The following is a 26713-nucleotide window of genomic DNA, read 5'->3' as shown; positions in this document are numbered from 1 at the left end:
AAAAAAAAAAAAAGCACTGACTGCTCTACCAGAGGTCCTGAGTTCAATTTTCCGCAACCACATGGTGGCTCACAACCATCTGTAATGGGATCCGATGCCCTCTTCTGCTGTATCTGTAAACATCTACAGTGTATATACAATGTATACATATATGTGTGTGTGTGTGTATGTTTATATATGTATGTGTGTATATATATACATACATACTCATATATGTATGTGTGTATATTTTATATATATATATATATATATCTTGAAAAAACAAAAAAACCCAAATAGGGGAAAGGGGTTGTTTGGCTTACAGATCCTAGAATCCATCACCTAGCCAAGGCAAGAACCTGGAGGCAGGAGCGTTCTTATACAACCCAGAATCACTGGCCCAGGGGTGGCACTGCTCACAGTGGCATGGGCCCTCATCAATCAAAGATTATAGGATTGCCTCTCAATGGAGGTTCCAATTCCAAGATAATTAGCATGTATCAAGTTGACAAAAACAAACAAAAACACTATCCAAGACACCACCAGAGAGGTCTTTTTTTCAAACTCAGGCAAGTTCTTGCCGGTCTCCACTCTTTCCTCCCTGTGTCCCTGTAGCTTACTTGCTCACTGCAGTGCTGGGACTTAAAACACCATGATGCCAGTAATCAATGTCTAGTAATCAATAGTATCCATCCTCAGGCTAGCAATCAATACAAAAAAGTCCTGTTCTCCAACTTTTTCTCTTGTTGTTTTTTTTTCCCTTGTTCAAATAGGGAACAAGCTTTACCCTGTATACAGATCCAGCTACAAAGGGATATCTGTGATTTTGGGAATCAAGCTGACCTGCCTTCTGGAAATGGAAGCAAATCCTCGGGACTGCAGAAGACTTTCTCCAAACTGACATCCCGGTTCACAAAGAAAGTGTCGTGCACCAACTCTGGCAGCACACACTATTCCAAAAACATCTTCACAGCCGGGTGTTCAGAGGAGAAGGCCAAAATGCTGGGCAATAATATTGATACACGGTTACAGAGCATTTTGAACATTGGTAACTTCCCTAGGACTACAGACCCTTCACAGTCGTCTCAGAATTCCAGTAATCCAATGGTCAATGGCTTTCTCCTGGAGAGACGTGAGAATTTCCTGCATGGGGATGATGGCAAGGATGAGAAGGGCATGAACTTACCCACTGATCAGGAGATGCAGGAAGTGATAGATTTTCTCTCAGGCTTTAACATGGGCCAGTCCCATCAGGGCTCCCCACTGGTGACAAGGCGTAACTCTACTGCCACTGCCATGGTGACTGAACAGAAGGTAGGAACCATGCAACCACAGCAGCCATCACTGCCATTGGCTCCTCCACTGCGGCCACCCCAGGCAGGAGCACACACGCCTCTGGCAGCCCAGCAAGGTCTGGCTCCTCAGCAGCAGTCTCCAAAGCAGCAGCAGCCCCAAGTCCAGTACTACCAGCACCTGCTGCAACCCATTGGATCACAGCAGACTCCACCTCAGCCACGGGCGCCTGGGAAATGGGTACACGGCTCATCTCAGCACCCATCACAGCCCATGGCAGCGGGTCTGTCTCCTCTTGGTCAGTGGCCTGGCATATCTGATCTCAGCTCTGACTTGTACAGCTTGGGTCTAGTGAGCAGCTATATGGACAATATGATGTCAGAAGTTTTGGGACAGAAGCCCCAGGGACCTAGGAATAACACCTGGCCAAACCGTGACCAAAGTGATGGAGTCTTTGGAATGCTGGGAGAGATTTTGCCTTTTGATCCTGCAGGTAGGTGAGGCCTTCCCACTATTCACCCCATTAATCGTTCAATACAGTCACTGAGGAATTCTTAGAGGCCTATTTATCATAGCCTTATAAGGTATAGTAGTACATGGATATACTAGTGTGCTCTACTAGTACGTACCTATACCCAACCCCTAAGCGTGTGCTAGCACTCTCATTGTCTTCTGCAAGAGGTGTAACAAGAATGGGAAGCAGATTAGGAAAGTGTCTGAGAAGGGAGCACCTTAATCCAATTTGTTTACTTTTTGTGGTACTGAGTATTGAATCCAGGGCATCCTCACATGTGTTAAGCAAGCATTCCACCAATGAGCCTGCCTTATTCTCTCCCTCCCTTTCTTTTTAGTTAGAAAGTCTCACTAATTTGTCAGATTGATCTCAAACTTCTTTTCTAGCCACAGTTGGGCTTTGAATTTGGGATTGTGGGTTGGAAATATGGCTTACTTGTTCAAGGTTGACTTGAGTGGCAGTGATATGTAACCTCTATCTGGCTTTGGTAAATTCCATGATGTAGTTGGTTAAAAGTCATGTGATTCTCTAAAGTTATTAAATACTTCAAATTCATAGTAGCAAGACATTAGAAAACAGTTTAGTTTGTAGAGATGGGTGGGCTGTTATGAGCATCTCTGTGTTCAGTTCCCAAAACACACACCTGTCAGTTCACATACCCCTGTAACTTCAGCTCTTGAGGATCCAATACTATTTATTGGCTAGCTTCCAAACACCCACGAGGACATGCACATATACACACATTTCATTTTTAAAATTTTTTTATGTATAGGAATGTTTTGTCTGTATATATGTGTGTGCTTCATGTACATGCCTGGTACCTTCAAAGGTCAGAATAGAGCTTCAGATTCCCTGGAACTGGAGTTATGAATGACTGTGAGCCACCACCTGGGTGCTTGGAAGCAAACCTGGATCCTCTACAAAATCAACAAATATTCTTAACCACAAATCCTCTCTCCGGGGGCTGGTGAGATGGCTCAGTGGGTAAGAGCACTGACTGCTCTTCCAAAGGTCCTGAGTTCAAATCACAGCAACCACATGGTGGCTCACAACCATCTGAAATGAGATCTGACGCCCTCTTCTGGTGAGTCTAAAGACAGCTACAGTATACTTATAGTGTCTGCGGTTGGTGGCTGATTATGGGATGGATCCCTGGGTAGGCAGTGTCTGGATGGTCCTTCCTTCTGTCTCAGCTCCAAACTTTGTCTCTGTAACTCCTTCAATGGGTATTTTGTTCCCTATTCTAAGGAGGAATGAAGTATCCACACTTTAGTCTTCCTTCTTCTTGATTTTCATGTGTTTTGCATGAAATTGTATCTTGTGTATTCTAAGTTTCTGGGCTAATATCCACTTATCAGTGAGTCCATATCATGTGTGTTCTTTTGTGATTGGGTTAATCTCACACAGGATAATATCCTCCAGATCCATCCATTTGCCTAAGAATTTAATAAATTCATTGTTTTTAATAGCTGAGTAGTACTCCATTGTGTAAATGTGCCACATTTTTTGTATCCATTCCTCTGTTGAGGGACCTTTGGGTTCTTTCCAGCTTCTTTTATGTTTATTTTTCATGTTTTGCTTTAAAGAGGCTGTCACTATATAGCCTTGGCTAGTTTAGAACTTACTGTGGACCAGTCTGGCCTTGAACTCACAAATCTACCTGCCTCAGCCTTCTAATTGCTGGGATTTAAAGGTGTACACTACCCTGTGTGGCCTAGATTTTTATGTATATGAATGTGTACCACATGAGTGCGTAGGAGTTAGGGATGGTTGTGAGCCATCATTTGGGTGCTGAAAATTGAACCCAGGCCTAATGCAAGAGCAAGTAGTCTTCACTGCTAAGCCTTGTTTGTGTTTAAAATTTAGGGTTTTTTTTCTAGACAGGGTTTCTCTGTGTAGCCCTGGCTGTCCTGGAACTCACTTTGTAAACCAGACTGGCCTGGAACTCAGAAATCCACCTGCCTCTGCCTCCCAAGTGCTGGGATTAAAGGTGTGCACTACCACCACCATACCAAAAATTTAGCTTTGGGGGACTAGATAGATGGTTCAGTGGTTAGGAGCCCTGACTGCTCTTCCAGAGGACCTGGGTTCAATTCCCAGTACCCACATGGTAGCTCACACTGTCTATAAGTCCAGTATCTGATACCCTCACACAGACATACATGCAGGTAAAACACCAATGCACATAAGAACAAGTTAGCTTTGGGAGGCTTAGTTGGGTTCTCTGAGAGTTGCAGGGTAGTCTGTGCTATATAGTTGGTTTATGGGCACACAGCAAGACTTTTTCTCAAAAAGCGAAAGTAGCGGTGGATAGTTCAGACTTTTGTTCTTTGTCTTCTTTTGACATCCAGACCCTGCCTATGCCAGCCCCAACCTTAGACCTGTGTGCTATAAACCCAATCTCAGTTCAGGGAGTGGCCATAGCCTGCAGCCAACCAATGGGACAGTTACTTGCTAGGTTCTCACCACTTTACTGTATGTATGACCAGTTCATCCTCAGAGGAGAGGAAAGGAAGAGGTCGATTTGGCCTTAAATCCTGCCTTTTCCTTTGTCTCAACACAGTGGGCTCAGACCCAGAATTCGCACGCTATGTGGCAGGAGTGAGCCAGGCAATGCAGCAGAAGCGGCAAGCCCAACATGGCCGCCGGCCAGGCAACCCCCGTGGCAACTGGCCGCCCATGGAAGACGCTCATCGGACCTGGCCTTTGCCAGAGTTCTTCACAGAAGGGTGAGTTCTGCCTAGAGCAAGGAAGCCAAATTTGGGATCTGGATGCCTCTTATGGCCTTGCTTTGAGGAAGGCTCACTGGCCTTCATTCACGTTTCCTGAGCATTGAAAGTGTAATGTGCTAAATCTTGGTGCGTTCAGATTCTAATATAGGATGTTAAGGGGTAGAATGTATCCACATAAACATACCCCTGCAATGAATGAGTGACTTAAGACAGCCTATTATAAAAGCAATACACATACTACAAGATTTTAAACATATTTCTCATATTAAAATATTTTATCTCTAAAATTATAAATATGGGGGCTAAAATAATATAAGATTATATACATATATGTGTACTAACTTATATAAAAAAGTATAAATACTAACTTATGAATAAAGAGAGAGAGAGAGAAAACAAAAGAGCCTTTCCCGCTTGGAGCAGGGATTTTTTTTTTTTTTTTTTGGTGGTTTTTTTGAGACAGGGTTTCTCTGTGTAGCCCTGGCTGTCCTGGAACTCACTTTGTAGACCAGGCTGGCCTCGNTCTGTGTAGCCCTGGCTGTCCTGGAACTCACTTTGTAGACCAGGCTGGCCTCGAACTCAGAAATCCTCCTGCCTCTGCCTCCCGAGTGCTGGGATTAAAGGTGTGCGCCACCATGCCCGGCTTGGAGCAGGGATCTTATTTGACAGAGGTTCATGTGGCCTTTCTGGTAAAAGGAGCCTTGGTATAAAACCCAGTAGGTATCGGAATGCTGCTGTTATCCCACAGAAAGCAAAGCTGGCTTGGTGTGTGTAGCTTAGCAGTAGCATGTGTACTTAGCGTGTACAAGACCCTGAGCTCAAACCCCAGTGCAGCAAAGGCCAAGGCACAAGCTTCAGCTCTAGTGTATCAAAAAACTATGGGCAGGGCATGGCAGTACACACCTGTCCTCAGCCCCGTGGGAGGCAGGCACACAACAATGTCCTGTGTTTAGGTTAGTAAGGGCTACAGTTGGAGGCTAGCCTGAACTACCTAGAGAAACCTAATTTCAGGAAAACAAGCAGACAAACCAAAAACCCCAGGCTGGAGAGGTGGCTGAATGATTTAAGAGCCCTTACTATACCTTTGCAGAGGACCCAAGTGATTCCCAGCACCCACATGGTGGCTCATAGACGGTTTTAGCTCCAGTTCAGGCCAGGCAGTGATGGTGCTTCCTTTTCGTGTCAGCATTTGGGAGGTGGAGGCAGGCATATCTCGGAGTTTGAAGCCAGCCTGGCCTACAGAGCCAGTTCCAGGACATCCAGGGCTACACAAAGTAACCTTGTCTCAAAACAAAACAAACCGTCCAATGCATCAGGGAGTTGACCCCCCACTTCTAGCCTCTGAGGGCACCTGCACATAGGGACACACATATACATAAAAACTTAAGTCTTTGAGAGAATTATGAATCTGTCTCAGATTACCTCCTGGTCAGTAAGTGTGGAGAGTGAAAGAGCATCCCCAATTTGTTTCTCTCTATAATCAGCCACATACCAGTCATGGGCTTCTTGGGGATAAAAAGTAGTGACTCTTTTGAGGAGAAAGGAAGAAAATGTCACTAGTGGCAGAGAGAGGCAGCAGAGGCTGTGGGAGGTCTGACCGATTTCTCTGCATTCTCAGGGACAGCCTGCACAGTGGCTGGTCAGGAGCTCAGGGAGACTCGGCCAGTTCCAGTGATGAGACCTCTTCAGCCAATGGGGACAGTCTGTTCTCCATGTTTTCAGGGCCTGACCTTGTTGCTGCTGTTAAACAGAGAAGGTAAGGAAATTGCTAAACCAAGGATTGGAGAGCCACCATTCTGCCTCTGGGGAAGCCAGAAGCCCTGTTGTTTGCCCTGTGACTGACCGAACAAAGGCTGTTCTGGAGTCATCTTCAAAAGGTGTCTTCCAAGAAGAAAATCTGTGCTGGGCTAGTGGGACACTGGTCTTAGGCTGTGTGAGAAAAGGAAGTCACCTCTGTCAGGTCTGTGTCCATACACAACAATTCTGGCTCAGATCTGCTGTATCTTGTCCCTTTTACTCATCAGTGTAAAGCAAGCATGCTTTTTTTCTTTTTTTAGAATATTTTATTTTTTGAAAGTTTCATACATGTATACAATGTATATTGATCATATCCATCACAAAGTATTTTTTTTTAAATCCCAAACATACCCAGTGCATGTTAAACACTTTGAGTAACTATTGATTAAATTAATAAAAAGCTAAAGGGGGTTAACTCAGCTGTGCAAACAGCCAGTGCCATCTCCATGCTGGCTGCAGCTCCCACCCACTTCCTATACAGGCTTTACAGACAGGGATGCTGCCTCCCAGGTCATACTGACCCTGGTGTACCCAAGGGCTCAACACCTAGACTGGGGACCTAGAGACCAGAGCCAATCTCTGTCCCATCAATGATGCCAAGTGGTCAATGCTCTGAGCTCTTGATTCTTTCAGGAAACACAGCAGTGGAGAGCAGGAGACCAGCACACTGCCCTCACCACCTCTCCTGACCACAGTGGAGGACGTGAACCAGGTATTGTGAGCTAGCTCATGGTAAAGACCTTGGATCTCAAAGTCATAAGGGTTTTCTCTGTGGTGAATTATTTTCTCATGATTTTTGTCTAAATGGGGAGATATGGTCACCTTAGCTGACCCAGCCATGTGGTAGAGGAAGCTCTGAGACTGTGCTCATATGAGTCACACAGTACACTCACTGTTCAGATCAGTTAAAGTAAGGGCTGTGGCTGTAAATATTGAACTATGAAAGTTGTACACACATGTAAGTGTATATGTACAGAAACACAAGTTCAACTTCACAGTTGGGCTGCAAGAATGCTGTGTGGATTGTGCAGGCATTGAGCACTGATATCAGTGTACCAAGCTGTGGGCAGCTGTTCTCACTGTGTCCACTAGGTAGAAAGAGTTGGAGTTCTGGGAGTTAGGTGGGCTGGGACACAATGAAAACTCAACCAAAACCTCTAAAACCTCTAAACCTAAAATCTCTTCTGTTTCCCAGGATAACAAAACCAAAACGTGGCCACCCAAAGCACCATGGCAGCACCCTTCCCCGCTGCCCGGCACGCTGCCCAGCCCAGCTGCACCACTCTATGCAGTCGCCAGTCCTGGCAGCCAGTGGAACGACACCATGCAGATGCTGCAGTCCCCTGTGTGGGCTGCAGCCAGTGACTGCAATACCACCTCCTTCACCTATGTTCAGACACCACCACAGCCCCCACCTCCACCAGCACATAAGGCAGCACCCAAGGGCTTCAAGGCCTTCCCTGGGAAGGCTGAACGTAGGCCAGCCTATTTGCCCCAGTACTGACTACAGCTAGCCTGCTGCCCATCAAAGCTGTTGGGGCAACTGTCCCCAAGGCTAACTAGCTGATACTAGCCCCCAGAAGGACCAGTACACCCTGTCCCAGGGACAGAAATGTTCCTTGGGTCTGAGGTGATTGGCAGCTCCAAGTCTTTAAAGCCTGGTTTCTCAAATTTTGAAGGTAGCAGACCCCTGAGAGCCAGCTGAAGATGGAGATTTCTGACACTCAGGGGATGCTGGCAATCTGCATGCTTAATAAGCACCTCAGGTAATCCTGGTGCAGGTGGCCAGAGGCCACACTTGGGAAAACACAGTCTGAAGGTAGTCAGTCCTGCATGTGGGAAAGGCATGAGGCCTGCAGGCTGAGAACAAAACTGACCATTCTTTGAAACTCTCTTCTCTTTAACACACTGAGTGAGACCCACACCCATCACTAATTTTATAGATATTTTTCATGTAGGCTTTCGGTTAAAACGTCTCCTGCCTAAAATGCAGTGGCTATCTTAAGATCCAGGTACACTGGCTGAAGGTTAGTTAGCTCAGCACTGTCTTCATTTAAGCTTATATAAGATGCTAGTGATCAGAAGCAACCACCTGGCTTCCCATGGGTCGGTAGCTCCTCTGAAGCACCCAGGGGTGCAGGCTCATGTAATGTACAAGAGCAGGATTGGGAAACTGCTGTCAGACATATTCTGGCCTCCCAGGGGGTGCAGCTGGTGCCCTCATTTCCTTCCACCATGACCAGGGCAGCACCAGCACCATGCTCCTCTACAGAAGGAACTGTGGAGGGGAGGGGTTGCACCAAGACCCCCCACACTCAGAACCACAGTGACATTGCGAGCTGACTCAAAGACAAAGAAATTATGATGTAGACAGGAATTCAAAATCTTTGTTTAGTCACCAACAACACCTCACTTTTAGTTAATGTGTGCCATTAAACAGATGACACTCCATGGATTTGGGGATATTTTCCAGCTAGAATGGATCCAGAATTGAATGGTGCTTAAATTGAGAAATAATAAATATATATAGAGTAGACATTTCCCACTATATATTAATTGAGGTTGCAGAAGGCTCTTTATATAAAACTTATTTAAAATTTTCATATTTCATCTTTGAAAATGTCTAATTGAGAAAAATCCATGATATTTTCTGGTATGAAAGTTTGACAGTATTAATTTTTTTATATTTTCTTAAATCATTAAACCATTTTAATATATGTTAACTACTAATAAATGGTTTATTCTTTCTAACTCCATGTAAGCTTTTCCAATGAAGATTGTAATAACACATTTTTGTTCTCATTTTTCTACAGATAAATTTATATTTAAAAATACCAAAAAAAAAAATCCCTATGTATACACACCACACACCACACACATACACATACACATTCACTTATAAGAAAATTATAGAGGACCTGTAGGGTGAGCCCAGCCACCTGCGTTTTTAGTACTGTGTCTCCAGGCTGCCTGAGGCCTCAGCTGTTGTCATTCGTGCTGTGTGGGGGTGACATTTCTGCCTGTAATGAAGATCCTTCTCAGTGGGTTTGGAATATTCACCTCACCATGTTTACAGAGAACTATTTTGTACATAGAGTTTTCCAGGCACGTACTTTGCACCAGCCCTGTGTGGCTGTTGTCTGTGTTAGCTGTCACAGTGTGCACACTAATCTGTTCAAAGTTCCTTGTGGCTGTTTGACTTGTAAAAACTTTGTATTTCCTTCAGTAATGTGTCCACAGTGCTGTGTTTCCAGTTCTAGTCTTCTGCAGTACTTTCATTTTCATAGTGCCTCCCTGAAGACCTCACCCTGGGCCAAGGTCACTCCTCGGTGCCACAGCACAGGTGACACTGCTAATTGTCATCTCTGGTCTGTCTTTCTCTATTAAGGAAGATATTTGTCTCCACGGCTGTGTGACCGTGTGAATCAGCTTGTGTAGTCTCCAAATGGGTGCTGTTCGAAGCACCACCTTGCTCTAAACACTGGTGATTCCAGGTGCTGCGCTTGGCAGAGGTGTCTCGCCAAGGCGCATGTATGCGTGTGAGTGTGTCCTCAGCACGGCCAAGCATGGCTGCCTTGCTCGGCATTAGCAGGACATCATGTGAATAGTTGTGACCTTCCAAACTGGAACTCTACATTTTGTATCTTACTTTTAAAGCTCCTATAAGTAAAATAACTTGGCTTTATTAAAATATACATTTAATAATACTCTGCATCTTTTTTAAATTAATTGCAGCAGATATGTGGCTCTCAGCAGAACTGTGCAGGAGCTGGTTTTTAGGTTATCTTCTCCTGAGTCTCAGATCTCTCAGTAGGGAGGACCACTCAAGGGATGGGATTGATCAGACAGGCATGGGGCAGAGCTGCAGGCATAGCCCCTAAGCTTACTGGCCTCTCTAAGGTCCTGAGGCCTCTGCATGGGCAGGTGAAGACTGTCCCCCAGAAGAATGTGGACTCTTTCTGGAATTGATCCTGCTAGCACCCTCATCCTATTAATGAGGATGTTACCTGCCCCAACAGCCTTTCTAAGGAACAAATGTAGGAATGGGGATTTTCTGACCATTTTCCCTCAGCAAACATCTGTAATCCCAGCACTCAGGAGGCTGAGGCAGAAAGCCAGGCATAATGGTACATGCCTGTAATCCTGGCAGTTTGGAGATAGATACTAGAAGATTAGTTCAAGGTTCTTGTGGCTACATAATTCAAGGCTAGCCTGGACTACATAAAGACCCTATCTCAAAACAAAACTACGGTGATTGGGTTGTAGTTGAGTGGTAGAACACTTGGTCTGCAAGCCCAAGGCCCAGAGTTGAATCCCCAGTGCCAATAAGTAAAGAACTAGCAGGAAGACAGACACTGAGTGTGTTCCTGTTTGGTGTAAGTACCCAGTGCTTCTGTTTACATCAGTGGTGATGAACAGAGCATGGTAGCCCTACTGTGTCTGTCGTGGACGAGTTGGGATGGTGGCAGAGATGTTATTTCCTGAGCTGGAGAGCTTAGAGGGAGTCCTCAGCCAGCCTGGAAAATGGAAGAGAACATCACCGGTTGAGGTCCTTAGGAGGCCATGGAGTTGGCCAGCTTTCGAACAAAGTATAACTTGGTGGTTCAGTTCCTGCACTGTCAAGAGGCCACATGGGTGGGCTGCATGCCTGAGGAGTCCAGGGAACAAGCCTCTCTGATGTGGTCCTGGATTCAACCATGCAACTGGCCTTACAATTCAGCCACAGCTCCAAGAGCTGGCATGGTATTCTTCTATTGGTTAATGAATGAATTGGGAATGCCAGCTTAGGTGACAAGGACGGTCTCATGCCTGTTTCCCCAGGGTTCAGGCTCTTGCCATAAAGCCAAATTACACGCAAAGACTTGTGCAGCTCTTGTTCTTGTCCTACAGGGGAGACCCATTTTCCCCATCCTTAAAGAGTACAGACAACTGCCCGGCAGTGGTAGTGCACATTTTTAATCCCAGCACTTGGGAGGCAGAGGCAGGTGGATTTCTGAGTTGAAGGCCAGCCTGGTCTACAGAGTGAGTTCCAGGACAGCTAGAGCTACACAGAGAAACCCTGTCGTGGGGGTGGGGTGGGGAAGTGTCCTCAAACACACCATGTCACTTTATGTCCCTGCCATTAGGCTTTCCTACCCACCCAAACCTCATGTGTCAACTTACCAACACTGCCTTACCCTGCTCCCTCCAACTCCTTGCCCTGTTCCTCTGAAGCAGTTGTTCTCAAACTGGGTCGTGAATCAAACTCGGGGTGGAAGTACTCTTTCACAAGGGTGGTTTAAGACCATTGGAAAACATATTTAAGTTACATTTCATAACAGTAGCAAAATTAAGTAACAATGAAAATTGTTGGGTCACCACAACGTGAGGGAACTGTGGTTTAAAAAAGGGTCGCAGCATCGTGAAACTCGAGAACCACTGCTCTAAAAGGTGCTTTAAGTCTCAACAATTTCTCTTTCTGCCTTTGCTTGCCATTACAACAGTCAGCACTGCCCAGGAATCCTGTGTTTGCATTTGTTCCTCTGAAAGGAAGGCTCCGAGAGAGCGAAGACTGAATCATGTTAGCGCCACGGTTCCTATATCGTTGTCAGGTATTTTGTGGGTATCTGGGACTAGGATTTGATAATTCTAATATAGAGTGAAAAATCAGACCTGATGAGGCTCTCACACAGAACTAAAGCGTTGTTCACAATAATTCTATCGGGACTACTAAGGAGTCACCATTGGGAGCTTCACATCAGAGTTATGTACTGTTTTATATTTGTTTTGTTTGTTTTATTTTGTTTTTTTAAGATTTATTTATTTATTTATTTATTATTATATGTAAGTACACTGTAGCTGTCTTCAGACACACCAGAAGAGGGCGTCAGGTCTCATTACAGAGGGTTGTGAGCCACCATGTGGTTGCTGGGATTTGAACTCTGGACCTTCGGAAGAGCAGTCGGGTGCTCTTACCCACTGAGCCATCTCACCAGCCCCCTTTATATTTGTTTTTAATAAGAGGGTTCACATTGTAGCCCAGGCTGGACTAAGTACTCACTGTAGTGCCCAGGTTGGCATCTAACACGCCTGCGTCGGCCTCCTAGTCCTGGGACCACAGGTGTATAACGCCGTCCTCCTGCCACACGCTTCATTCCTGGAGCGCGCGTGTGCACCCCCCCCCCACTCGGGACATGCGCACTGCAGAGTATTTCAACCATCCTAGACGTGCAAATGCGAGCGTTTTCTAATTCACCCAGCCTGGACCCTGCGTCCGCACATGCGCACATGCGCTCGCCCTGCCCCCTCCCTGAACGTGCCAGTCTACACGCAGCTAGCCCAGGTGCTGCGCGTGCTCGCCGCTTCCATGCGCGTGGTCTCGCCCCGCCCCCGCAGAATGTACGTGCGCGTGCCTGGACCTCCACCCTGGCAGGAAGGCGCGCTCCCCCTCGCTCCGGGCCCAGTGACTCAGCACGTCACGCAGCCTAGCACTTCTCTGCAGGCTGTAGGCGTGCGCTCCGGCTTTTCCGCCTACCGCTGGTACATTCCACTCAGCCCCCCATGGCAGCCCACGATCCACGGTCACCCTTGTCCGGCAGGCTCTAATCAAGGCCTAATCCGGCCATATACCCTTGCCTCAGCGTCCTCATCTTTAGGACGATTAAGTGCTCTCTTTTGCTACATAGCCACCGAAGTCTGGGAAGTGCCAGCATCACAAAACTCAAGGGCTGTGCCGAGGCGTCGTTTTAGGGAATTTCGACATTTCCTGGACTTTCTAAACTTGTCTCCACTATCAAGTCTTCCTACGATCCGGTGCACGGGCTAGGTCATCTTGCTGAAGGCCTTTGAGACTGCTTTGAGCAGGCTCTCGTGTGCTTTCTGGGCCAGGTTCAATTAATACAGATTGTGCTTAATCTATGGCTATGATCCCAAGAATGTTCTGCTCAGGGACCTGTTGCTCCTTACTCTGGTTTGCATTGCTTAGCATAAAATCTTCTAGCTGTTGAATTATTTGAAACAGGTCCTCACTATGTAGCCCTGGCTGTCCTGGAATTTGTAATGTAGACCAGGATGCTCTTGAACTCACAGTGCTGGGTTTAAAGGCTGCACCACTGTGTGCAGTTCCTAGCAGGGCTAGATAGATGAAACACCCCAAAGATCTTTGGGGATACTTACGGGTGTACCCACATGTGGTAGTGCAAACCTACAACTTCAGCACTCTGGAAGCCCTGGCTACATTCTTTTGTTTTTGTTTTTTAAGGTGGGATTTCTCTGTGTAGCCCTGGCTGTCTTCGAACTCAGAGATATGCCTACATCTGTTTACCCAGTGCTGGGGTTAAAGGTGAGGGACTGACTGCTCAGTTGGGCTTCAGCTTTTAAAAAGTAGTAAACAGCAACTCAAAACAACATAATAAAAATCAAGGGGGAACCCTACCTCTTGTTTCCCTTAAAACTGAAGCTCAGGGCAGAGAAGATGGCTCAGCAGGAAAGGCAGTCTGTCCTGAGTACATTGATCTCTGATAATTCATGGGAACAGGAAGAGAGGGTGGAAGGAAAGCCTCTCTGGCTGCCTTCAAAAGTACCCCCTACCAAAAGGGCATTATAGCCACAGATTAAGCACAATCCGTATTAACTGAACCTGGTCCAGAAAGCACATGAGAGCCTGCTCAAATGAGTCTTCAGTGCTTGGATTAGGGGTATGCACTACCACTGCCCTGCTTTTTTAGGTTTGCCAGCCTCTCTTAATATATTTTATAAATTTTTCAGTCTGTAGACACTGCTGGGCCAGTCTGAGGACTCTTGGGACAGGGACAATAAGACTGGCATTCCTGCTAGTTGAGGTTCAAGGTGGGAGTGAATTTGTGTGTGTGTGTCTGTCTGTCTGCAATTTACATGGAGGCCAGAGGACATCCTTGAACACTGTTCCTAGAAATACTGCCCCGTTTTATATTTAGTTAGACCTGTTTATTTGAAGGGAGTGTGCCCCAGAGTGCCTGTGCTCAAAGAACAGTTTGTGGCAGTTCATTTTTTCCTTCTATTATGTGGATTTCAGGGATTAGGTTTAGGTTATCAGCCTTGGCCCCAAATACCTTTGACCCATGGGCTATTTTGTCAGCCCCACTTCTCCCCCCCCCCCCCCCCCCCCCCCCTTTTTTTTTTTTTTTTTTTTGAATAAGGCCTCTCTATACAGCCCTGGCTGTCCTGAAACTCATTCTCACTCTTGCAGACCAGGTTGTCCCTGAACTCAGAGATCTGCCTGCCTCTGCCTCCAGAGTGCTGGGATTAGTGGTGTGCGCTACAGCTGCCCTGCTTTTTTTTAAGGTTCGCCAGTCCCTCTTGTAATAACATATTTTATAAAATTTTCAGCTTCTTTTTTGAGTCAGGGTCTGTTGGTGAGATCTGGAGCTCACCGCCGAGGCCAGGCTGGCCATTGAACCATAGGACCCTCCTGTTTCTGCCTCTCTAGCACTGAGATTGCAAAAGGCCACCATGTGCAAGTTTTCCCATGGGCTCTGGAGAGTAAACGTGTCCGCATGCTTCTGAGGCAAATGCTTTACAAATTTCTCAGCTCCTGTGTTTTGTTTTTTTTAGACGCGATGGCTTCAGACTCCTATGTTGCTGATCCTGGCCTTGAACTCTCGATCTTCCTGCCTTTCCTCCCTTCATGCTGGGATTATAGTGCCACCCCAGTGCCTGCCAGCCCAGTGCTAGATGTCCAGCACTGTTTGAAAATCTTAGCAAGTATCAAAACTTACACATATTTCCCACAGTCCCCCGCAAGCACTTCACCTCAGCTACCCGTCCTCATTAGAAGTCTCCCTTGTCCCTCGGACTTGTGGATGAGAATCCCAGTTTTTCTAGGAAGTTGGATCCTAAAGTGCATATCTTGTCCTTTCTCTCCAGGCGATTCTGGATCCCTCACTCATTCCATCCTCTATGCCCGTCTCCTCCTGCTTGACTGAAGCTCCCTCCCTCTGGACCTGCTGTAGCTCACTGAGCTCCTTAGTAACTGATCCTTTAGGCAGTGTGTCAGATAAAGTCCCTGCTCCATGTGGACTTGTTCGGTGGCTCCTCATCTCTAAACAGAAATCAAAATTCTCACAATGATTTGTAAGCCACTGGGTGAATTCCCTTCTCTCTAATGTCACCTCTATGACTTCTTCCCCTAATCTGCTCCACTCCAGCCACAGGTGCCTTCTGTTTGTGGGACATCTATGGGTGCTCTTGTCTCAGACTTTGCAGTGTCTTTTCCCTTTGAACACTTTCCTTCCAGGTAGCCAACTGGATCATTTCTTCCCCTTCATGCTTTTACTCAAATATAATAAAGAGTGAATTTTTTTCCTTAACCATTTAGTTAAAGGAAATGCTTATTTCCAACATGCCTTTAAATATATATACATATAACTTCATTTTATTATGTGTGGTGGATATTTTATTAATTATGTGTGGGAGTGGACATACAATTTTTTATTAATTATGTGTGTGGGGTGGGTATATAATTTTAGCATTAATTATATGTGTGGGGTGGGTATGAGCATGAGGATGCAAGTGCCATTGGTATTCCCATTGGTTGCAGCGGGAGTTAGAGGCAGTTATGAGTACTGGGAACTCAATTCAGGTCCTCTGCAAGGGAACTATGTGTTCTTAACCACAGATTCATCTCTCGGGCTTCATCCAGTTTGCCTCTTCTCAGGAGCACTTGCCAGCTCTGAAATCCCATAAATTCTATTTACTTATTTGGCTTACATACCCACAACACTTGCTTTAGTACCTCTAACCAGGAAGGCATTCCATAAAGTTCTGCTGAATTGGGCTGGTGAGATGGCTCAGCCTGTAAGAGCATCCAACTGCTCTTCTGAAGGTCCTGAGTTCAAATCCCAGCAACCACATCCGTAAGGAGATCCGACTCCCTCTTCTGGAGTGTCTGAAGACAGCTACAGTGTACTTACATATAGTAAATAAATCCTTTAAAAAAAAAAAAAAAGGTTCTGCTGAATTGAATACATGAATGAATGAAAGAAGCAAGCGGATCCGGCGTGAGAAACTCCGCCTCTGCCCTTCAAGTTACTTCCGAACAGAAGCCAGCCAAGGTTCATCGCAAGTGGCCACACTTGTGTTACAGAGATGCCAGCAGAGGCCCCCAGATCTACAGCTGCCGGCAAGGTCGCCTAGCGGACGCGGAGGACAGAGGAGGGGCGGGGCCAGAGGCGGGGCGGGGCCGGAGGCGGGGTGGGGTCGGACGCCTGCGCCATAAAGCCCGCTGCGCGCACTGGTACTGACTTGCCGCGCGCCGCCGCTCCTCTTTCCTTCCTTCTTCCGTGCACGTCCTGCTCAGTGTACCTCTCGGGTCCCCCGCCATGGCTGCGCTCACCCAGAACCCGCAGTTCCAGAAGCTGCTGGAGTGGCACCGCGCAAACTCTGCCAACCTCAAGCTGCGCCAACTTTTTGAGGCGGATCCGGAGCGTTTCAACAACTTCAGGTGCACGCACGGGGTCGGGGCTCCCGGGATCCCCCAGCAGCCCCGCAGGGCCCAGGCCGGGGCCGCACTTTGTCCTTGATGCCTCCTTGGAGTGGGTATTGGGACCCGCGTGCTAGCCAGAGGGCCGAGGCTGCTTAGTCATTAGGAGGAATCGGCTCCTCCTTGGGGATCCCTTCGCCCCCGCCTCTCAGTCTCAGCCATTTGAGTAGGAATTGCTAACCATCCATGAGGAGGAGCAGCCGCTGCTGGCTCGACAGGCACGACAGAGCTGTCCCCTCCCACCTGCTCCTAGTGGGCTTTGGTCAGACAGGGTGGGTAGGCTGAGATTTCTTGGGAGCCACGGTGTAAAAAATAGAGCGGCGGAGGCAGGATGCAGAGGCCAGAGAGACTTGAGAGCGACTGCGAAATAGAAGGGAAGGTGGAAGAAATCGTACATGTGATGCATCCCCGTGCCTTGTCACCGATGCCGGGAGGCGAGGGACCTGGGATGACCACCTGTGGTTCCTCACTGGAAGTCCCTGATACCTCTCCCTGGGTGTTCCCTTGTAAGTTTGAGATGTGGAGCTTGAAGGGGGAAGCTCTGCCCAGGATCTGTCTCCATCTTCTTTCTGTGGCATGGCTTTCTACACTACTTAACACTGCTACAGGTCAGCCTTTGTGGCCAGGCACTGCCGCTGGGGTGTGACCAGCAGCGTCTCCATCTTTCTGCAGCTTGAACCTCAACACCAACCATGGGCATATTCTGGTGGATTACTCCAAGAACCTTGTGAACAAGGAGGTGATGCAGATGCTGGTGGAGCTGGTAATGTTCTGACTGGGGAGTTGTGATCTCTGGTTTGGGTTGGGGGGGGGGCTGCGCTTTGTTTTGGGTTCTAGGTCCAGGTGTGGAGTTGGTATCCCAGGGATCTCCAGGCCCTGCCGATTGAGCAGACTCTTTGAAGGTGGTGGAAAAGGAATCTGGCTATGAAGAACATCTGTCAGTCTCACGGGGGTGGGGAGGGTGGGGGTGGGGTGGGGGGTGTTGGACTTGTGATAGCCGATGAGGATGGGATACAAGGCCTCAGTGGCTTCTCTCCCTAGGCCAAGTCCAGAGGCGTGGAGGCTGCACGGGACAACATGTTCAGTGGTTCCAAGATCAACTACACCGAGGTAAGCAGTTACACCCTCCCCCTCCTCTTTGCTGACCGTTATCAGCATCGCCCTGTGTCTTCACCCTTGCTCTTAAGCAATGCTTTTGCCTCACGAAGGTGCTAAAGGCTTTTCTTTGGGGGCAAGGGAGGTTGCAGAGCTTTGGGGTGTGATTTCTCTGAGACTGGCAGCCTGGACTTGGCAAGCAAATTGGCACAGTTCCTGGTGTCCAGGGAGGGGCACAACCCAAGCCTGAAGGGAGGGATTGGCTTAAGGCTGGCTGAGACATTTTCTTGGAGAACTTCAGCCTTGATACTCTAATGAATCCTTGCTACAGGTTGTTCTAGTGACAAGAAAAATCATGTCACCAAAGCCCTTAGTTTCTTTGACAGTGGAATGAATAAAAGGTGAGAGTATGACAGGGGTTGGGAAATCCTGGCCCTGACTTGATGGAGAAGCCTGCTGGCATAGGAGACACTCCACACTGAGAATTCTCAGTGTCGATATTTTTTTCCTTCTAATTATGAGTATGTGGGTGTATGTACATAAGTACAGGTGCCTACAGAGCTGTCAGATTCTCCCGGAACTTCAGTTAGAGATGGTTGGGAGCCACCCGGGGTGTGTACTGGGAATCCAACTCTGGCTTTTTAGAAGAGGAGTATGTGCTCTTTTTGGTTGGTTGGTTGGTTGGCTTTTGAGACAGGGTTTCTCTGTGTAGCCCTGACTGTCTTGGAACTCACTCTGTAGACCAGGCTGGCCTTGAACTCATAAGAGAGCCTCTTGCCTCTGCCTCCTGAGTGCTGGGACTAAAGGTGTGTGCCACCACCTGGCAAGTATGTGCTCTTAACTACTGAGCCTTCTCTTCAGCCCTGAGTCTTTTTACATTTGAGGAATCTAAGGCTTGGAGGTCAGAGGTGCAATGAGAAGCAGCTGATCTTGCATGGCTGGGCTTGTGTGATATGAGGGAGGCCACAGTCGAGGGAGGGGGGCTTCCTTTGGGGGGGTGGAATGTGCATTTGTTTGAGGAACATGGGAAGGAGTGAGACTAGATAGATAGATACGGTAGGTGGGCTACCCTCAGACCCTCCCCCACACAGGAACCTCTGTCTAGATTGGTCACTTTCCTGACCATCTGGGACCTTTATACCTGCTTCCTTCCAATTGCTATTGTCTTTAGCTGCTCTTTTGCCCTTGTGGCCAGGTGAGCTGCTTGGCACCTGTTGAAGACCTCTGTTCTGGGTTAGTTTGTGGCAGTGGTGAGACTGTTTGGTGAGAGGAGCTTCTGTTCCATGTCTTGCTTCACATCCTGAGGCCTTGTGACATTTTTAGAAGGTGCCAGAAACAAGAAACGCTCCCCTCAGGAGGGCTGAGTTTATGACTGAAGGAGCTTACTGCTCATCTCTGGTCTGTGTCGTCACCACTATACATTGCTCATCTTCAGTCAGGCCTTTCATGCGCTGGGGTCCTTCAGGCCCTTAGGGGTTGTTCAGGTCCTTCTGTATCTGCTTCTGAATGTTCACAGCATACAAGGGGGCAGGGGGGGCACAGGATTGCCTATCCTCAGAGTCCCAGAATGGCTTTCCCTCCCAGGCCCTCTATACAAGACGATGATGTTAATGGATGCCTGGACCTGCTTGTGCTGTGCAGAGGGCTGCCTTACATTGGACCTTCCCCACCTAGGACCAGTCTAGCTCTAGGGTCTACTGTGCTCCTCATAGTCTCCTTCATTTCTAGGATCGGGCGGTGCTGCATGTGGCCCTTCGGAACCGGTCCAACACACCCATCAAGGTGGACGGCAAAGATGTGATGCCGGAGGTGAACAAGGTTCTGGATAAGATGAAGTCTTTCTGCCAGGTAAGCAGATGCTAGCCTTGACGTGCTTTTTGTCCGTGTGTATGTGTGTTTAGGAATCTGGCCCTGTGGCTCTCCCTAGAGGCAGGACTTTGTGTTGCAGCCTCAGGTGGGGGTGACCTGTGTGGTTGCTGACCCTGCTCTCTCTGATGAGACCTGAATTTTCCTTCAGCTCTTCTCAGAACGAGCATGCTCTTTTCATCCCCCAAGGTCTGGGGTCGTACGTGTGCACCATCACAACCTGTCACGGGGTGCTGGGGGCGTTGGGTGGGGGTTGTCAAACTTGAGGCTTTAGGTGCTAGGAGAGGGTGCTGTCAACCGAGCTACAGCCTACTTCCCTCCGCACACACAGGTTATGTGCAGTATAAAATTGTAAAGCACATCCTGGGTCCGTATTAGACCACAGAACCACACCATACACATGCCCCCTTGTTTCCCTTCTTCCCTTCTGTCCGTCTGTCCTAGCAGGGTCTAACTATGTAACCCTGGCTGGCCTGGAACTGGCCTGTGTAGACCATACTGACCTCGGACTCATAGAGATCTGCTTGCCTCTGCCCTCCTAATTCTGAGATTAAAGACGTTATACCTTGCCTAGCCGACCTCCTCTATCTGTGTATGTGGAGGTGGGGGTGGGGGGGCAGTATGGGTTGCCTAGAGACTGGCTAACTTAACCTACATAAACCTTTGTGGCCTCAGTGTGTATTCCCCAGGGTAATCCTGCAAGGGTTGGCTGGCAGTCGTTATCAGGTCTGGAGTGCAGCGGTGATGTGTGGGCGCTGTGGGTGTGTGCACGTGTGGTGTGTGTGTGTGTGTCTGTGCGGGTTGGGCATGCTCAGAGAGTGATCATCTGCTCAGCTGTAAGCATTCTGGACTGGTGCCTGAGAGCGGCGGCTCCCGCATATGGCTGGTCAAAGTCGGCTTGCCTTGGCCAGGAGCCATTTCTAGATCTCAAAGTGACATTTATCTTAAAGGCCTGCGACACCTGTATATAGGGCTTCCTGGGATGAGGGAAGCTAGAAAGCCCTGGTGGGACTTCAGGTTTCAGAATGTCCCTGATGTTTTGAGTGTGAAGGGCATCTCTGTCTGTCTGTCTGTCTGTCTGTCTGCTGTGTGTGGCAGGGTGGGAGCCAGGTGCTCTGATCATGCTATGTAAGCTCAGACATGTTGGGGGTACAGTGCGGTGCTAGTCCCCCTCCATTGCTATTGCAGGATGACACCCCCTTAAAGCTGGCTCTTGGATTGGCTGGCTGTAGACTGACCAGGTATTTTTAGTTCAAAATGCACAGCTTGGGGGTGGTGGATCGTGCCTGTAATCCTAGCACAGGGAGCCTGAAGTAGGAAGATTTGCCAGTCCTGGGCCAGCCTAGGCTATGTGGGGAGACCCTGTCTCAAATCAAAACGCCCAATGAAAAAGCAAGCAAGACACTGCTAACCAGTGGCGATCCCAGTGAGGAATTCTACTTCCTGAAACTGGTCCTCTCAGAAGTAAAGAGTACAGTCAGGCAAGTGTTGCAGCTGCTGGTCTTAGCAGTGGGAAAGCTGAGGTGGGGGAGTCAGAAGTCAGGGCCAGGGAGCCTGGCATGGGACAGGCTAGCTCTCATAAAGAGAAATGGTAACTGATTGAAACAATGGATATCCCAGTTACTCTGACCTGATCGTTACTTAAATCCATGTATCAAAATGTCACACAGTAAAGGAGAAATAACAACCAAAAGAAGGGGGCTGGTGAGTTGGCTCAGTAGGTAAGAGCACCCGACTGCTCTTCCGAAGGTCCAGAGTTCAAATCCCAGCAACCACATGGTGGCTCACAACCATCCGCAATGAGATCTGGTGCCCTCTTCTGGTGTGTCTGAAGACAGCTACAGTGTACTTACATGTAATAAATAAATAAATCTTTTAAAAAAAAAAAAAAAAACAACCAAAAGAAAACCTCCCCTCCGTTATCAGGATTGTCAGTAACTGTGGCTGTATTGACCTGCTACTGTACTGTTAGTTATTGGTCAGGGGTGGTAGCACATCCTGTCACCCAGCACTCAGGAGGCCAGCCTGGGGGACTGTGGTGACACTGTTTCTAAATACAAAACAACAGTGGCATGTGTCCTAAAACCTCATATACAGGAAGAAAGGCTGTGTGAACTTATATTAGAAATGTGTTTTTCTCTCATAATTTGTGTGTGCGAGACTGAGTGAGAAGCTGAGCAACTAAATATTTTTTCCTGTGCCTGGCACCAGGCCTCCTTGGTTAACAACATTGGCTGCACTTGCAGAAGATCCAGGTTCAAGTCTCAGCATCCACACGGTGCATCACACTTGTCTATAACTCCAATTCCAGTGGCTCCAATGCTCTCTTCTGACCTCCGTGGGCACCAGGCATGCATGTGGTGCATATACATACATGGAGAAGAAACGGATGCACATAAAATAAGACTAGAAAACCCACAAGCAGAGCTGGGCGTGGTTGTGCACGCCTTTAATCCCAGCACTCGGGAGGCAGAGGCAGGCGGATTTCTGAGTTCGAGGCCAGCTTGGTCTACAAAGTGAGTTCCAGGACAGCCAGGGATATACAGAGAAACCCTGTATCGAACCCCCCCCCCCAAAAAAAAGGCAGAGTTCCCCTACTCACTTTCTCATATGACCCATTACAGTAGCAGACAGAAGCATAGGTCAGCTAAGCTAGGTGCGAGTACACATACACAAACCTGTTTCCTTTCGTGCAACTCTGGAGTACCGTCCCTCATTTGAAGAGCCAGGCATGGGGAAGCTGATGGTAGGGACCACTTTACTTTTACAGAGACGGGGAAGACAGAAGAGTTGATAGTCCTGTTGGTGTGGTTGGAATTTTGTTTTGTTTTTGTTTTGTTTTTGAAGCAGTGCCACCATGTAGCTGAGGCTGGCTTGGAACACCTGATCACCCTGACTCCATCCCCTGAGTGGCAGAAATATAGGGATGCACCTCCATGCCTAGCTGGTTCATGTAGTTCCATGGCTTGATAGTCAATTAATGCGTTCTCGAGGCTTGGGAATGATTCTCTAAGGCCCTTGGCTTCCTAAAACTCATTTTCTCAGGTAAAATATCACCTGTTCTTACAGCTGCCTGGTCTTCTCAGCCTCCTACTATCTGTGGAAATACGGGTGTCTAAAGGTCTCTAAGTAGTGTATCTGCCTTGCTTGACTCCATCTAGTTCAAGAAGATACCGTTTTAGACACTATAGTTCTTACAAGAGCTTAATGCGTCTTAAAAGACTCCATAAGAGCCCCAGGTGTGGTGGCGCATGCCTTTAATCCCAGCACTCAGGAGGCAGAAGCAGGTGGATTTCTGAGTTTGAGGCCAGCCTGGTCTACAAAGTGAGTTCCAGGACAGCCAGGGCTACACAGAGAAACCCTGTCTCGTAAAGCCAAAAAAAAAAAAAAAAAAGACTCCATAAGAAGCTCACTGTGGGGCGGCTGTCTGTCAGACAGTCACTGTATGCACAGGTTTCTTCTCTATGAGGTTTATATAGATATGAGAACCTGGTAATCTTATATGTATTTATTTGTACACCGCATACATGTGCCACGGTGCATGTGGAGGTCAGAGTACAGTTCATGGGAATCAGTCCTCGTGCACCATCTGATTCCCAGGAAATGAGCTCAGGAGGTCAGGCTTGGCAGCAAGCCCTTAGCCACCCATCATGTCACTGGCCCAAGGTAAATTCCTTTGCATTTTTGCTCTGAGCCCACTGAGACCGTGATGCCACACTCCCTGTGTTTGACTTAACATTTGTGTCTATCTACCTTGCCTCTCCCAAGTTCCTGGTTTTGATATTTTTGGGTTTTTTGTTTTGTTTTGTTTGAGATAGGGTTTCTGTGTAGCCCTGACTGTCCTGGAACCCACTTTGTAGACCAAGCTGGCCTCGAACTCACAGAGATCTGTCTCTGCCTCCTGAGTACTGGGATTAAAAGCATGTGTTGCCATGCCTTGCATGTTTCTCTGAAAAATTTAAAAGATCTTTATGGATAGGGTCTCATGTAGTCCCTACTTGATATGACAATAGACTTATGTTCCCTTGCCTGGAATTACAGGTGTGGGCAACCATGCCCAGTTTTTTACAGTGCATAGTACATGCTAGTTAGGCCCTCTATCAACTGAGCTACATCTCCTGCCCAAGAAAGGTTTTTTTTTCTTTGATTAATTTTGAGCCAGGGTTTCTTAACTTAGCCTTGCCTGTGTTAGAACTCACTCTGTATACCAGGTTGGCCTGGAACTCAGAGATGCGTCTGCCTCTTCCTCTCAATGCTGGGATTACAGGCATACACCTTTAAGTCTGGCTTATAAAAATTCTTTTCCTTACAAGTTCTAGCAATACTTCCTGCCTTTTTTTTTTTTAATTCTTTGCGTGTATTACAGTCTACCTGCACTTCCCCTCCCTGCCCTCCCCCTAGTCTATTCTGGACACCCCTCCTCCCCTAGATGGGCCTTACTCTGCCTCCCCTTAGAACAGCGCAGGCCTCCCAGGGACATCAAGCAAAGACAGTACAGCCTACAGGATGATCACATCAAGGCCAGACTAGGCAACCCAGTAGGTAAAGGGTCCCGAGCGTGTTTCTACCTTTTCTTTAAAGCCATACCAGCGGCCTCCTCAGGGATGTCTAGTCTTTATTAGGGTTTCACTTACTCTTAAAGCTTTCTGTTAGTGTTAGGTTTGTTTGTTTGTTTGTTTGTTTAGAGACACAGCGGTCTTAGAATCATGACAATCCAGCCTCCTGCGTGCTAGCATTATAGACATAAGCTACCACAAACTCAATTTGTTTAGGTTTCAAGTATTTTATTTATTTTATTTTATTTTTTATTTCATGTGTTCTGTATTTTGCCTCTGTGTGTCCGTGCAGTATGTGTATGTATGCATATGGTACCCTCTGAGGTTAGTTAGTATGTGTATGTATGCATATGGTACCCCCTGAGGTAGGTTAGTAGAGGGTGTTAGATTCCCTGGAGCTAGAGTTACAGATGATCGTGAGCTGCCATGTGGCTGCTGGAAGTTGAACCAGGGTCCTCTTAAGAGCATCTGGTGCTCTCCGCTGCTGAGCTGCCTCTCCGGGCCCTTGTTGACGTTTTCACTAGGACCCTGTCCTGAGGCTTGCACCAGTTCTCTATCGATGTGGAGGACTCAACACCAGAACTCAGCTAAAAGCAACAGTAAACACACCAAACATGGGGTGTCTGGGTCAGAAGCTGGGAGGAGTTTTACCTGCATTGTTCTGGTTTTTGTTCAGGGGGCTCTATGCTTCCTAGTGATGCTTAGCAGTGTAGTCAGAGTGTTGGCCCGTGATGTGATTCTCTGAAGGGGTCAGTTCTGGAAGATTCCCTCTGTGAATGGCAAGTTGGTGCTCCATGTTGGAAGGAATCCTCAGCTCATTTCCACACGGGCTTAATCACAGGTCTGAGTGTCCTCACAGTGTGGTAGCTGGACTTGTTCAAAGAGAGAAGTCAGAGGACTGGAGAGAGGCTTCTTGCAGTGGTTAAGAGCACTGGCTATTTCTATAGAGAATCCGGATTCAGTTCGCAGCACCCACATGGCAGCTCCCAGCCATCTGTAACTGCAGTTCTGGGGGATCTGATGTCCTCTTCTGGCCTCCAGGCACAGTGCACATGTGGTACACACATGTGTGTACATGCAGGCAGAACAGTCACGCACAAAAATTAAAAGAATACGTCGATCAGGGGCGAGATCAGAGAGCAAAGCAGAGGTTGTTGTGACCAAGCTTCCCATTCACAGACAGGATCGTCTTTACAACAGCTTTGCAGGGACACAGGAAAGCACTGTTAAGCACAGTAGGGACTCTGCTACAGGGCTGAAGCAGGGGATTGCCAGTACACGGTCAGCTTGGACTCTATACATAATAAGATTCTGTCTCAAACCATATGCGCTGGTGATAAAGCTTGGTGGTCGAGTATTTGTCTAGTAGGTGCAAGGCCCAGGATTTGACCCACACTTACTTGGCTCTCTACCTAGAGGCTGGCTGCTTGTCCCTGGTTCAAGACCTGTCAAAAAGTCGGTCTCTGGCAAAGCGTCACAGTGAGACCACTGTGAATCCCACTTTAGCAATGAGGATATAATAGGCCATCTGGCCGGGAATGTTTTCATACAGAGAATACAATACACATGCTTTTGGTCTTTGAGTAAGTGGGTTTATTAATTAAGTATGTAGCAAGCAAAAGTTAAAAGCCGCAGATAACAAAACATCCACTTGAGTGCTTACAACATCCCGCAGAGCAGCTGGAGTAGCCCAGTTGGTTGAGCAAGCAAAAGTAACGTTATCAAAGTGGGTGCTTGTGAAACCCAGCAGAAATGACAACAGGAGAAGCCCTGCAGAAGCAGTTACCTTACAGTCACAGAGGAAGAGACTAGGTCAGAACATCTCAGCTTTCTGTCAGTGTGCGTGAGTGCGTTATGCACTTCTGTGCCTATCTATGGAGCTCAGAAAATGTCATCAGATTGCCCGGAATCAAAGTTCCAGGTGTGGTGAGCTGCCACATGGGTGCTGGAAACTGAGCCTGGCTCCTGTGGAAAAGCAGCCCTTGCTCCTAACCACTGAGCCATCTCTCTAGCCCTGGGCAAGCATTTTTATGCCATGAGATTAAGAGGAAGCCTCTCCTTTCTGTCACGGAGTTAGGAAGCCAGCCTGCCTTGGGACCGGGAGTTTTGGAGGCCACTTGAAATAAACATTGGGGAATCTGGAGCAAGAAAGCCCCATTTGGCTGGAGAGATGGCTCAGTGGTTAAGAACACTGCCTGCTCTTCTGGAGTTCACGAGTTCAATTCCCAGCAACCACATGGTGGCTCACAACCATCTGTAATGAGAAACAAATTTTACAAGACCTATGGGCTGGAGTGAGCAGGGCTAGAGCAAGCAGAGCCAGAGCAAAAGGGGTTGGGGGTGGGGCAAGAAAGCCCTGTTTCAGGCCGGGCGTGGTGGCGCA

At 47.7% G+C, this 26713-nt stretch overlaps 2 protein-coding genes across 6 annotated transcripts in view; both read left to right on the top strand.

The window, feature by feature from the left end:
• Kiaa0355 (KIAA0355 ortholog) overlaps positions 1-10022 on the top strand; it is a 77087-nt gene extending 67065 nt beyond the window's left edge. For all 5 annotated transcript variants that reach the window (XM_021167466.2, XM_029479262.1, XM_029479263.1 and 2 more), the window contains exons 10-14: positions 753-1765; positions 4350-4515; positions 6137-6274; positions 6949-7027; positions 7511-10022. In XM_021167466.2, coding sequence (XP_021023125.1) covers positions 753-1765; positions 4350-4515; positions 6137-6274; positions 6949-7027; positions 7511-7819 — 1705 coding nt within the window. In that variant the 3' untranslated portion in view covers positions 7820-10022. The remainder of the gene's footprint in view (positions 1-752; positions 1766-4349; positions 4516-6136; positions 6275-6948; positions 7028-7510) is intronic.
• A 6506-nt stretch (positions 10023-16528) lies between these two features.
• The window catches only part of Gpi (glucose-6-phosphate isomerase), a 29317-nt gene continuing 19132 nt past the window's right edge, over positions 16529-26713 (top strand). The window contains exons 1-4 of the mRNA XM_021166797.1: positions 16529-16774; positions 17486-17576; positions 17855-17923; positions 19637-19756. Coding sequence (XP_021022456.1) covers positions 16653-16774; positions 17486-17576; positions 17855-17923; positions 19637-19756 — 402 coding nt within the window. The 5' untranslated portion in view covers positions 16529-16652. The remainder of the gene's footprint in view (positions 16775-17485; positions 17577-17854; positions 17924-19636; positions 19757-26713) is intronic.

The sequence above is a fragment of the Mus caroli genome, chromosome 7 (assembly GCF_900094665.2).
Source record: "Mus caroli chromosome 7, CAROLI_EIJ_v1.1, whole genome shotgun sequence".
NCBI lineage: Eukaryota > Metazoa > Chordata > Mammalia > Rodentia > Muridae > Mus > Mus caroli.
Note: the sequence above shows the minus strand (reverse complement) of the source record. Positions and strands in the feature narration are given on the sequence as shown.